General features: G+C 38.8%; 1 protein-coding gene across 10 annotated transcripts in view; it reads right to left on the bottom strand.

The window, feature by feature from the left end:
* Positions 1 to 14,104, bottom strand: part of MCF2L (MCF.2 cell line derived transforming sequence like) — a 291,794-nt gene that overhangs the window by 31,060 nt on the left and 246,630 nt on the right. For all 10 annotated transcript variants that reach the window (XM_073664397.1, XM_073664398.1, XM_073664391.1 and 7 more), the window contains 12 exons: positions 13,761 to 13,877; positions 13,469 to 13,618; positions 12,607 to 12,731; positions 11,617 to 11,731; positions 9,781 to 9,900; positions 8,550 to 8,741; positions 6,568 to 6,759; positions 6,322 to 6,481; positions 6,101 to 6,177; positions 5,910 to 5,977; positions 5,668 to 5,734; positions 2,146 to 2,261 (listed from right to left, as the gene is read on the bottom strand). In XM_073664397.1, coding sequence (XP_073520498.1) covers positions 2,146 to 2,261; positions 5,668 to 5,734; positions 5,910 to 5,977; positions 6,101 to 6,177; positions 6,322 to 6,481; positions 6,568 to 6,759; positions 8,550 to 8,741; positions 9,781 to 9,900; positions 11,617 to 11,731; positions 12,607 to 12,731; positions 13,469 to 13,618; positions 13,761 to 13,877 — 1,499 coding nt within the window. The remainder of the gene's footprint in view (positions 1 to 2,145; positions 2,262 to 5,667; positions 5,735 to 5,909; positions 5,978 to 6,100; positions 6,178 to 6,321; positions 6,482 to 6,567; positions 6,760 to 8,549; positions 8,742 to 9,780; positions 9,901 to 11,616; positions 11,732 to 12,606; positions 12,732 to 13,468; positions 13,619 to 13,760; positions 13,878 to 14,104) is intronic.

Raw genomic sequence — 14,104 nt, 5'->3', positions numbered from 1 at the left:
TTGCTTTTTACACTATCTAAAAATGTTGTCCATGTGGAAAAAATATCTTTAGATATGTTTGAAAAAAAAACATACAACTTTAATTGCTAAAGCTCCAGCAATATATACCACGGTCAGTGCTGGTGTCTGGTCCTAGCAGCTCCATATCTGGTTTAAACTGAACCTGCCACTTGATTCATGCTGCCCAAACCATGGACAGCTAGAATTAGTAAGTTGTATGTAGTTTGATTTAAAAGTGAATACGTCAGCAGGTGCTATGTAATCTGACAGCAGCTCAAGTTCAAGACAGAGATTTTATTTCCAGTGATGTATCACTTATTATACTGGGGGCTAGAATCACAGCCTTCTCTCCTTGCGTTTCCTGCAGAGCTCCGATGCTGTATAACCCAGCTCACACCACTGGTTGGCAGCTGTGTAATGGCTGTGTCTGACTGTGCAGGAACATGGTCTGATCATACCACAGCTCCTGGGCAGGGGAGGAAGAAAAAGAGTATACAGATATTACAGCACAGGATCACAAATGATTCTTTCTTTGAAGAAAAACATTGTTCAAAAAACAGGCAGGGAAAAGTTTTTGTTTAATCATCTGGAGACCATCTGGTGGAGGTGTGAATTGAATCCATGTAGTGAGTCATAATTCCAGGTGTTAGATTGAGTACTGTTGTCAAGGAATTGAACATCCTTATCAATTTTAATTCCCAAATTTTTCTCTCTCTGTCGTCCTTGAAATTACATTTTAGTACTAAAACTTTTAGATGTGTCATACAGAGTCCCAGGCCAGGGAAATCTTTTCCCACAGGCGTGGGAACATTAAACATTCCCACAGACTTGCCATTGATCTCTTTGACTTATCATTAGGAGGCATCACCCCTTACACCTCATGAACAAATGTCTTGCTGTAACATCTCTTAAATGTTGTGCCTCTTGCCTTATGAATTCATTTGTAATATTGCCTGAAGGATGAGTCTCTGTGCTCTGAAAGCTTGCATATATATTTTTTTTCTGGTTAGCCAATAAAGGTATCACTCCGAGAATACGTTTGTCATTTTTGGGCATAAAAGTATGTTTATTGGGCTAAATGAATAGCACACTATATATTTTTTTTTGCAGTGACAATCTGTATAGGACAGATCAGTGTACTGAATGTTGCTACACAGTTAAACATACAGTATGCAGATGCATAGGAGACACCATCTGTTGAATGGAGAGTAAGGCTGCGTGCCCACGTTGCGGATTACAAGCGTATATGCTGCGGAATTTCCGCAGTGTAAATGCTTGTAAAACGCATGTATATCCGCACCCCAGGTCCCCAATGGCATTCCGCAATGTCAATGCCCATGCTGCGGATTTTTCCGCAGCGTATATGCTGCGGTCAAAAATCCGCAGCATGTTCATTAATTTTGCGTTTCCGCATGCGGAATCAATGTGTGGATGGTACCCAAGTCTGGAGGAGAGGAGACTCTCCTCCAGACCTGGGTACCAAAGAACCTGTAAAAAAAAAAGAATAAAATAAAGTTTATACTTATCTTCTGATGTTTTCCCTCCGTCGCGCTGTTGTGTGAAGGACCTGCCACGTCATTGAGTCATGTGACCCATCACATGACTCAATGACGTCACCAAAGGTCCTGCACACAACAGCGTGAGCCGCTCAAGACTCCGGAAGGTGAGTATAAACTTTATTTTTTTATTTTTTACCATTCTGATTCTATTTTTTAACTATTACTTGGTCACACTATATAAATCCATGCCGGTTGCATGGATTTGTATAGTGTGACCAAGTTGTCAAGCACTTTTCCAAGTGATGCTTAAATCACTTGGAGAAGTGCTTGATAACCCGCATGCGGAAATGCATGCAAATACGCTGCAAAGACGCCTCACAAACGCTTCTACCTGGCGGGAAAACCGCATGTAAAATCCGCATGCGATTTTCCCGCCAGGGAGAAGCGTAAAAAATATGCTTCATTTCCGCAACGTGGGCACATAGCCTAAGGCAACGTTTAAATATACGCTGGGAAAGCTTATCAACTAAGTGCAGAAATGCAGAGGACAATTACTAAATAGGCTAAACTAGTCATTCATCATTGGAATGGCCAGAAAGTTCATGCATTTTGACCTTATTATTATATAAACAAGTGACAAGTCTACCTGTTATGAAAGTGGTAGATTTCTTCCATATTTCCAAACAACACATCCTTTTTATTGAGGAGAACTGGAGAGAGGAGATGCATCACTAAGGGATTCTCCATTTCAGCAGCATAACCCTATAGACAACATAACAAGTCAACCATTGGTTACCCCAAATCACACAAAAAGATGGCTATAGGAAGAAGAGCTGCTCACATGTGAGTTACAGGGAACCACTACATCGACTTAAAGGGGTTTTCCCACAAATATAGTACTATTTAATCAACAGATCTTGGAATAATAAAAATTTCCACAATTGGATGTGCTAAAAAAATTGTTTCTGTGCTGAGATAATCTTATAATGTGCCCCTGCTGTGTGCTGTGTAATGGCTGTGTCTGACCGTGCAGGAACATGGTCTAAACATGAGAGGAAACAAAAGAGAGTATACAGAATGGTATCACAGATGCTGCTTTTTGTAAGGTAAAAACATTTCCCTGCCTGTCTAAAGAGAACCTGTCACGTGAAAAAATACTATTAACCTGTATATGGGGTTAATCTGCAGGTTAATAGTGTTCTGAACCTGCCCCCTGCCCGCACTTAGAGCCCCGCTGCCTGGAAGAAATTAACTTTATTCCTTCCAGCAGTGTTCGGCGTTCAGTCAGGGAGCGGTGCTGGCATGAGGTTCCGTCACCGCTCTGTGAATAGAGAGCAGCGGCTGTAACTGCATCCCCTGCACTGACTAACAGCAGCTCAGCAGTAGAGCCTGCTGTCAGTCAGTGCAGGGGGTGCTCCTTCCTTTCCGAACCCTGCCGTGCGCCCAAACAGTGGTTTTCCCCCACATATGGGGTATCGGCGTACTCCGCAGGAATTTCACAACAAATTTTGGGGTCCATTTTTTCCTGATACACTTGCGAAAGTAAAAAAAATTGGGGTCTAAAGTAACATTTTTGTGAAAAAAGTTATATATTCACTTTTTTCTTCCACATTCCAAAAATTCCTGTGAAGCACCTGAAGGGTTAATAAACTTATTGAATGTGGTTTTGAGCACCTTGAGGGGTGCAGTTTTTAGAATGGTGTCACTTTTGGGTATTTTCTGTCATAAAGGCCCCTGAAAGTCACATCAAATGTGATGTGGTCCCTAAAAAAATGGTTTTGTAAATTTTGTTGGAAAAATGAGAAATCGCTGGTCAACTTTTAACCCTTATAACTTCCTAACAAAAAAAAGTTTTGGTTCCAAAATTGTGTTGATGTAAAGTACACGTGGGAAATGTTATTTTGTGTGACATATCTTTCTGATTTAAGGGCATGAAAATGCAAAGCTTGAAAACAACGAAATTTTCAACATTTTCGCCAAATTTCCAATTTTTTCACAAATAAACGCAAGTTATATCGAAGAAATTTTACCACTATTATGAAGCACAATATGTCACGAAAAAACAATCTCAGAATCAGGGGGATCCATTGAAGTGTTCCAGAGTTATTACCTCAAAGTGACAGTGGTCAGAATTGTAAAAATTGGCCAGGTCATTAACGTGCAAACCACCCTCTGGGATAAAAGGGTTAAGAAATACAATTTTTTAATGAAGGGCTAGAACCTCTTATCGTTTCAAATGGAGCACAAAATAGATCAATAGTTTTTTGGAAAAAATAGTGGCCAAAATTCATGATTTTTTTATTTTAATTTTCTTAAACATCTCAAATTGAATAAACTAGAAATACTTATTTTTTTTGTTTTCTTGACTTTGATATATACAGTCATGGCCAAAAGTATTGAGAATGAGACAAATAGTAATTTTTCCAAAGTTTACTGCTTCATTTTTTGTAATGGCAATTTGCATATACTCCTGAATGTCAAAGAGTGATCAGCTTAACAGCAATTACTGTACTTGCAAAGTCAATATTTGCCCAGAAAATGAACTTTAACCCCCAAAACACATTTCAACATCATTGCAGTCCTGCCTAAAAAGGAGCAGCTAACATCGTTTTAGTGATTGATCCATTAACACAGGTGTGGGTGTTGAGGAGGACAGGGCTGGCGATCAATCAGTCATGATTAAGTAAGAATGACATCACTGGACACTTTAAAAGGAGGCTGGTTCTTGGTATCATTGTTTCTCTTCAGTTAACCATGGTTATCTCTAAAGAAACACGTGCAGCCATCATTGCACTGCACAAAAATGGCCTAACAGGGAAGAGTATCGCAGCTACAAAGATTGGACCTCAGTCAACAATCTATCGCATCATCAAGAACTTCAAGGAGAGAGCTTCCATTGTTGTCAAAAAGGCTCCAGGGCGCCCAAGAAAGACCAGCAAGCGCCAGGACCGTATCTTAAAACTGTTTCAGCTGCGGGATCGGACTACCAGCAGTGCCGAGCTTGCTCAGGAATGGCAGCAGGCTGGTGTGAGTGCTTCTGCACGCACTGTGAGGCGGAGGCTCTTTGAGCAAGGGCTGGTTTCAAGGAGGGCAGCAAAGAAGCCACTTCTCTCCAGAAAAAACATCAGGGACCGACTGATATTCTGCAAAAGGTACAGGGAGTGGACTGCTGAGGACTGGGGCAAAGTCATTTTCTCTGATGAATCCCCTTTTCGATTGTTTGGGACATCTGGAAAACAGCTTATTCGGAGAAGAAGAGGTGAGCGCTACCACCAGTCTTGTCTCATGCCAACTGTAAAGCATCCTGAAACCATTCATGTGTGAGGTTGCTTCTCAGCCAAGGGAATCGGCTCACTCACAGTCTTGCCTAAAAACACAGCCATGAATAAAGAATGGTACCAGAATGTCCTCCAAGAGCAACTTCTCCCAACCGTCCAAGAGCAGTTTGGCGCCCAACAATGCCTTTTCCAGCATGATGGAGCACCTTGCCATAAAGCAAAGGTGATAACTAAATGGCTCATGGAACAAAACAGAGATTTTGGGTCCATGGCCTGGAAGCTCCCCAGATCTTAATCCCATTGAGAACTTGTGGTCAATCATCAAGAGACGGGTGGACAAACAAAAACCAACAAATTCTGGCAAAATGCAAGCATTGATTATGCAAGAATGGACTGCTATCAGTCAGGATTTGGTCCAAAAGTTAATTGAGAGCATGCCAGGGAGAATTACAGAGGTCTTGAAGAAGAAGGGGCAACACTGCAAATATTGACTTGCTGCATTAACTCATTCTAACTGTCAATATAACCTATTGGTACTCATAATATGATTGCAATTATATTTCTGTATGCGATATAAACATCAGACAAACACTAATAAAAACCAGAGGCCAGCAGATCATGTGAAAATATAATTTTGGTGTCATTCTCAAAACTTTTGGCCATGACTGTAGTCACAGAGTTATAGGAATTTCTTACTCCAGTTCCACAGTCACAGTCCAAAAATATGAAAGTCAGGTAGTACGTTTCCCAAGAAATAAGGAACTATCCGTCTTTGTGATCTAGTGTTTGTTACCTAAGGCAAAGATGGAAGGTAATATCCTCTTGGTAAATAATACAGATAACTAATGAATAAAAGGAGCTCCAATAGAACATCAATAGAAATGGCATACCTCGAGCACAGACAGGAGCTCTTCCACATACACTCTTTCAGTCTCTATGAGTTCATTCATTACATGTCTTGAAACAAATGAAAGATGCAGGGTCTTAGACAGGATATACAACCAACATACTGTACATTGCTTTGAAGCCTTTGTAAAGTATAAACTCAGAAAACTCTACACACTCTTGAAACTAATATAGGGTGGGGTACAATTATTAATTGGTGTTTAGCACAATACTATACATTGAGTACCTTCTCAGCACTGCTAAATTTTCTTCATCCTCCATCATAGAACTTCTACTTTGACCATCAACTTCACTCTACAAGAAAAATACATGCCAATTCAATAACCTTATGTAAAAAAAAGTCTCATCAAGCCTCATTGAAGCAGGTCCATCCCTAGTTTGTGAAGTAGTACAATACTAGGCCACACACCAACGCACCTTGGCTCTGTGAAAGTTCATTCTTCTTTGAAGAACGATTTCTGCACTTCCTCGGTGTTCGGAGGCCCTCTGGAGAACTAGAGGTAGGAGACAAATCTCAGGTGAATTATTTTGTGGAACACACTAGAGTATAGGTTTTGTTACATATATTAATAACAAAAAAGTGGCTAAATCAAAAACTAAAAGTAAGAAAGTAATGCTGATAATTATTATAAATTTACCTGGAGAAGAACTAGGGGACTTGGTATATGCTTCTGGCCTAGGAGCCACAGGCTGCACAGGCCGCGTCTGTTTTGCAGCCAGCTTGCGTAAGCTTCCTTTCCGCTTCTCAAACATTTCTTGCATACTTTGTTGCTTCTGAAAAACCTTTTGAACATGTTCCTATTGTGCAAAAATACATAGAATTATATTTTTACAGAAGATGCAATTTAGAATTGATTAAAAAATTAAAACTACTGAAGACGTACCTGCAACTCCAGAGTGAGAATCTCTTCATACTGTGTAAGAACACTAGGCAAATCTTTGAGAGAATTTTCGGTGCCACTCTCAAAGAACTTTTCAATCTCTTGCAGTGCAGATTCTGCGCCATCTTGGGACTGGAACTTATCCACAGGCTGAGAAGCCAGCAAGTATATTCCCTCATCACACCACTCCATAGTCTGAAAAGTGTGGGAAAAACTATTAGAAAACACAACATGGACATTAACCCCTTCATGACATGTTCGATTTTCAATTGTTGTTTTTTCCTCTCTTTATTCCAAAAGCAATAACTTTTTTAGTTTTGCATCAGCATAGCCATATGACGGCTTTTTCTTTGTGGGACGAGTTGTACTTTTGAATGACACCATTCATTCTACCACATAGTATACTGTAAAACGGGAAAATATTCCAAGTCAGTTGAAATTGCAATTTCAAAATTGTATATGGTAAAGCTGACCAGGCAATATGATTTTACAGGTCAGTATGAGTACTCACATACCAAACATGAATAGTTTTTTTTTTTTTTTTTTTAAGTGGTGAAAAAAATGTGAAAATTTGTAAAAAAAAAAAAAAACTAATAAAGTTTGCTTTTGTTGGTATTTTCCGAGACCCAAAAAGCAAAAAAACTTTGCACTAGGGACGCAAGTCATATGCATACTCATTTCACGGCATGATCGTAATGACAGGTACGGGGGTCATCAGCAGACCCCATGCAGTCATGACAACCTATTGGCGCCTCGCGATCACCCCACAGGTTTGCCAAGGGGAGCATGTAACAGCGAACCCCCCTGCTGCAGCATGTTAAATGCCACTGTCAGTGATTGACAGCGGCATTTAACAAAAAAACTAAACACACAAAAAATGAATCTTAACAATATTGTCGCTAGAGACCTAAAATACAGAAGGCAGAAAGATATAATAGAAAGCAGTATCAGACTATTATTTATGTACATTAACCTCTACAGGGTCATTAGTCCCGTCTTGGAGTTAATCATATCTGGTCTATGTAATCAAGATCATGCATTACAGGCATTAATAAATATTGTAACCTGGTGTCGCTGCCGGTCGTACTCGTCTGACCCTCTGCGCACGAGTATGACCGGTGACACTAGGTTGTGGGCATGATGTTATGACTGATTCACCAGCCCTATCAGTCTCCCCTGAAGAGCCTTACCTAAGAGGAAACACGTCAGGAGCGATGCACCTTTCTTTCTACACAGTCCTGGACATGGTGGTGTCATATAGGACCTTTATTGGACCGAGACAGCCAGGGGGATTTGATATCCGAGACTACTAATGGTGAGATCGTTCCAATATTTATTGATGGAATGTTTTGGGGAATGTTTCTCGCCTGTTTACACAAAGGTTTCCCCAATATTTGTATATTAATGCATGATCTTGATTACATATAGACCAGATATGATGCATGATTAACTACTGCTAAGACAAGACTAATGACCCAGTAGAGGTTATTGGACGTACATGATAGTCTGTTACTGCTTTATATTAGATCTTCTTGCCTTCTGCAGCTTAGGTCACTAGGGACAACTATTTTTAAGATTCACTTTGTGTGCTTAGTTTTTAATGAAATAGATTAAAAGTTAAATTTTAATTATCTACCACTTTTTGCTAGTGCATTCTGAATAACTTGTGGTTTTGCTTATATACCCATTTTTTGCTACACTACACAGATTAGCTGGACTGGCTTGCAGAAGAGACCTACTCCTGCAGTTATAATCTCCAGCAGATAAAACATTGACTGTATTGAATATAGAGCACACAGCTTAATAAGTGACACATTCCTGGAATCAGGTTCTCATTCCCTACATTATGCTGCTCTTAGATTAAAAACCATCTGACAGACTCCCTTTTATACTCAGTGGCCCCAATTCCTTAAGACTGGTGTTTCTACACTGCTTCATTTAATGTATAAAAATCCAGACGCATACAATTTGGATTGTTCACTAACCTTCTCTAGACGCCTGTGAAGTTCTAGAGACTTATGAAGCACCTCTCGCCTTTCCTGGATACGACTACTGATGTCACCACATAGATGATGAAGCTCATTACACTTTGGGAGGATGGAGTCCACAGCATAGTGGTTACTAAGGATAAGATGGTCACCCTCTCTTGCTAGGACCTGTGCCATCTGTATCGTTTCCTATTGAGAAAAGATCATTTCTTTACAAATTGTAATAACTGAAAAGTTACGACAATGAGAATAATAAGTAAAACAGTTAAAATATAAACTAAGAAGAAACATAAAAAATTTCCTACAATGCAATATTTGCCGTGAAGTGGCGGGATGGCTTTCACATTATTTTGATCAAAATTATGTTAACTAAATACCCTTTATTATTTATTATTATTTTTGCACTGTGCGATTTATACATTTACTTTCAGTTATTTGGGTATTTTTCTTGTCTTTGGTTTTTCTCTGTTTAATGGCCTTGTGTGAACATGCATTTACATTTTGCATGCACATCAACTTACGTTTCAGTTCAGACCTTCAGGTTTTTAATATTTGCAAACCTGCAGTTTTGTATATATGGTGCCAAAAATAAAGGCTCATGCACATTGCAGGGTAGTGGCCATATTGTCTCAATGTGCTATTCTGTAGGCTCCGACAGTATAATAACAGAACCATATGAATTCTGATATTCTGCATATATTTTTTTTTAAATCACAGACAGGCAGTCAAGTCCACATGAGCGTATAATAGTAAAAAAAAATCATCCCATTTTTATCCAGTAAATTAACATCCAATTTTATATATGAGCAGTTATTAAACACTAACTAGACTAAATTTTCCTATGTTAACAATTGCAATGTATCTGCAAAAAATCAGATGTGGCTCCATATTGAATCAGATTTTTTTTTCTGCAACCATAGACTTAAATGGGTAAGTCTCACCCGACATGAAAAAAATCTAGAGCATGCTATGATTTTTTTCATATGCAGATTCAGTCCATGAAAAAACTTGCTCATCTGCTTTGCCCTGTTAAACAATATTGGTCTGAGTGCAATCAGGTTTTTTCATGGACACCACTCAGACCAAAAACACGCTTATGTGAACTTGGCCGCATAAGAAGTAAGCAGAGGGTCCATACACCTCTATAGAAGCACTATTGTGCCACCATAGAAAATAGAGCTGCGATACGAATGTGTGTATAATAATTGCTCATGGAAATGACGCTTACCTGGGCCTTTTCCTCAAAACTGCAGAGATCCTTCAGTATGTGTTCCACATGGGAGGAACTGTTCCCTACATCGTTAAACGTTGATAACCTTTCATTAATATTGTCCAGGGTAGCCTTGACCTAAGTCGGAAAAGATAACAAAACATTCAAAAATACTGAAAATTATAATATTAGAGAAATGGACAAATATAATAAGTAATAAGGGAGATTTATCAAGCTAAATGCGCCATAACTGTGTTACAATTTGCACCAATCTTCTGTCTTTTTGCACCATATTTTCTATGGACATGATTCATCAATCCATTTTCGCCAGTTTTGTGGCAGGAATACATCTCAATTAGTGACTACTTCATTTGCAACAAAGGATTTGCACCATTTTTTTTTCCAATTGTAAATTTGTATTGAAAAGAGATTCAATTTTTTACAGAATATAAAACATAAAGAAAATATAATTACTGGTGAACATGTATATGATAGGTTACATTGAAAAACACCTTGAACCAGCTATAATTCTGGGGGGGGCACTAGTTTAAGATGGATAAAGACATATCAGATTAAGTTGAATTTTTCTATTCTATTTTCATTCATAGCATAACGGTATTCATAGTTCCTAGCATCTTTAATTCTCGTGTACAGATCCAACAAAGAGGGAAGGGGGTGTTTGCTTCCATTTCTCCGCAATTAAACATTCTGCAGCTTTCAGAATACTTAAAATGAGTTTAATAGTTTTATTTGTTTTAACCTGTGGAAATAGGTTGAGCAAGAAAATCTGAGGCTGAAGTGGTAGGGTCAAGCCAAAAATTTCATTAACGATAGATTGAACTTTGGTCCAAAAGGGAACAACAAGAGGGCAATCCCAGAAAACATGAAAGGTTGTACCCCTATTTAATTTACATCTCCAGCATAGTGGAGAAATAGGTGGATACATTTTATTTAGCGGTTCTGGAGTATGATACCAGAAGTGTAATATTTGCACCATTTTTTTTTTAAAGTTGTCTTTTGTGGTTTAGTTAATTTTCAGATTTTTATATCAATGTGTTTTTTCCAGATGTTTTAGACTAATTTGACTTTTCAAAAAGTCAAAACATTTTATGCAAAATATACTCCAGTCCCCATCTGGAGTGATTTTTACAAGCCTGTTTATATGCACAAATTTTATGACATTTTGCAGAAAATGAGATTTTTTTTTACTCTAAAAAGGAGCAAAAAATGATAAAGAAAACAAATTCATGAACAGTGTGCGCCGTTTGAAGAATTTGGTGCAAAAAAACAGCAACAGATACCACAAGACAAAACAAGAAAAGTAACTAAAAAACCACAAATGATGAATCAGGGCCTGTGTGTTTTAGACCTTGTGTCCCTTGTCTGATTAGGAATGTGACCTCACTGAAAAGGACATGGCTTTGTGTAAAGGTAACGAGACTTAACATGTGGCATTGTCAGGCCAAAATATGCACCAAATTGTGGAGCATATTTGTGGCACAAAGTAAGCCATGTAATAGGTGGTGTAAACTTAAACTAGACAGTTCAGAAAATATGCCAGATTTATCTCATAATATGAAATACTGTCATAAATACTGTGAATTTTAAGACCATTTGTCTAAATTGGCACTCTCTAACAATATGTCCCAAAGTTTCTAGTACTGAATAATAATAATAAAAAACCCAGAAGAGATCAGTTTACCAAATAACTGTTCCCACCACGGTCAGTTGGGTTTGATAGAGAGTAATAAGTGTCACATGAGGTTGATACTATGACTTCGCTATGGCACCTGTCATCATAGTTTGATGCCTGACATTAAATGGAGAAACTGGATTTCCAATTATCCGCCTCACCTCTCGAAACTTTGTCTCAAAATGTCGCAGTTGTAAGCACTGTTCAAGCTTTTGTTGATGCTTCGTCCAAAACTCATCAAACGCAGTTTCTGTTTCATTTAGTTGCATAATAAGCCTGTATAAAGAATAAGATGCAATGTGGGGCACAAACAGAACAAATCACGAAAGTCTTTAAAGTCAACTACAACTTCATAACTTGAGCCACACGAGCCCAAAGGTAAATTCTTCTGCAGGGTCATCCATGTCCCATAATACTAGGGTCTTCTTATGTAGCTTGGGGACATTTGGGACCTCTCCAAGCACCAGCGTCTGGGAGAAGATCCCATGAATCAGACATTAAGGTAGAATTATCAAAAACTGTCTCAAAGACATACTGTTTCTATTGTCTCGCAACCAATGAAAGTGCACTTCCAACTTACAAGGGTAATTCAAGAAATTAAGGCTGAGTTCTGATTGGTTACTATCAGCAGAAAAAAAAAATTTTTTGATTGACAGTTTTGATCATTGAGGCTCAGTGTTTTTATAAAATGCTCCTTGAATCTGTATTTCCTAAATCGTGGAAGTTGCTCTTCTTCTGCTTGCGTACATGGGGAAACTATGAGGAAAGCTAGTACAGCAGTACAAACTGGAGCTTAATTCTCCAGGATCAGAAAAATATGGCATTGAGACTGGACTGAAATACTAACAACCTATGGACAGGCAGCAGCATTGCACTATTCTTGGAAGAAATATATCATATTCTCTGGAAAACACCACAATGCTGCCTAAACTCACCATTCATTCTGAACAAAAAAAGTCGTCTGAGACTACAGACTTCACCAATGTGAAAAACATCATAACCAGACACCATACACTTCAATGTATATCAGTGACATCAGCAACGCAAGAACATCCAGCTTTAGCTCAGATTCATCAGAATAGTAAATCTTGAACTTAAATCATTACATAGTGACTATTTTTGAGCAAAACTGAAATTATGAATATTCCCACCTCTCTACTGTTGTTTGGTTATCCTGCTGGTCCTGATTCATTCTGTATTCCGGATCCTCTCGAACAGGCTGCTTGATCCGTTCCAAGATATCATTTCCCTGCCTCAATGCCAATTCCAAATCATCCTGTATGAAATAACCATGAAAGTCTACAGATTATATCAATCTACGGCTCAGTTCACACTTATACAGTGCTCTACGCTGAGCACTACGTTGTTTTTTTTTGGCAGAATCCGACCAGAAAAACTGTGTTCCGATGGGAATGATGACAGAGCCGTTCACTTGAATGAAACCCACTGAGTCATTTTCGACATTGTGTGCCCTCCATCCTGGCAGTATTGGTCTTTTTCACACATGCACAAAAAAGTAGTTAGCAAGGCTCGAATGTCTGGAAAAGACAAATCCTGCCAGGACAGTGGTCAGTCAGTGTCCACAGTGACTCCATCCACATCATTCATGTGAGTAGATCCTTTGGGGATCTGCAAATCTTTGCGTTGAAATACAGTTTTTGGGGGATTCCGATTGAAATCCCAATGTAGTGCTCAGCGTAGAGCATGTATAAGTGTGAACATTGTTCATCAGTCAACAATGAATAATATGTGTAAAATCTTAAGGCCATAGAAAGTAGTACATTCAAGGGTCAGCACCAAATTATTTCTACCGCCTACAGAAATGTGACATCACATTCTTCTATTACTTGTCCATAGGGTGTCATAAAAGCAAATAGGACTTCATGACTTGTCCTACATCCAGATATCCATCTCCTAGAGACATTCTTGTGTTTTCTGAAGTCTTCTACATGTAGTCACATACATGGTTATAAACAGATGTATGAAAGGTCCAGTGACCAGTAGACTGCTCACCTTCATTTTATCCTTCTTCTCGGTGTGCACAGCTAATAGAGAGCTGGTGGTTGTCACATCATTCGGCAGCTCTGTCTCAGCTAGTTCTGTGCCAAAGGACTGGAGCGTCTGTGCAGTCAGCTTGACCATCAGGGCAAAACTTTCTATTGCCTATGAGGATAGAGTCAGTGCAACAGTTTCATAGACAGCAGGCATACATAACAAGGTATTACAAGGAGTCAGTCATTCACAGGGATACTGGAAAGTCAGTCAAGTCCGTAATAAAGCAACGAAAATAGGAAATGGCACTCACTGTGCGATGCGATAGCCAGTTTTTATGGCAATAATCCAGTGTCCCACCAAGGTCTTGTGTCAGCTGTGACTTGTCAATATAGTTCTCTAATTCTGCTGCTGAATTCAGCATTATGATCTGGGATACAAGAGGAACATTATCGCTTTATACATTTTCTATACACTGGCACAAACGTTATCCAAATGTATTGCTGCTTGTATGACCCAGAATGCCTGAAATCTGCAATGGCCTCCAAATACAACGGTCAGAACTGTGTGTGGCTGGACTCATTGTATGCGTCTAACATACTAAAAAAGAAAAAAATTACTAAAGGAATTAATGAATAACAGATGCCTCAATGCCAA

The sequence above is a fragment of the Phyllobates terribilis genome, unplaced genomic scaffold (assembly GCF_046119375.1).
Source record: "Phyllobates terribilis strain yellow unplaced genomic scaffold, ASM4611937v1 Scaffold_2__4_contigs__length_985480577, whole genome shotgun sequence".
NCBI classification, from domain to species: Eukaryota; Metazoa; Chordata; class Amphibia; order Anura; family Dendrobatidae; genus Phyllobates; species Phyllobates terribilis.
Note: the sequence above shows the minus strand (reverse complement) of the source record. Positions and strands in the feature narration are given on the sequence as shown.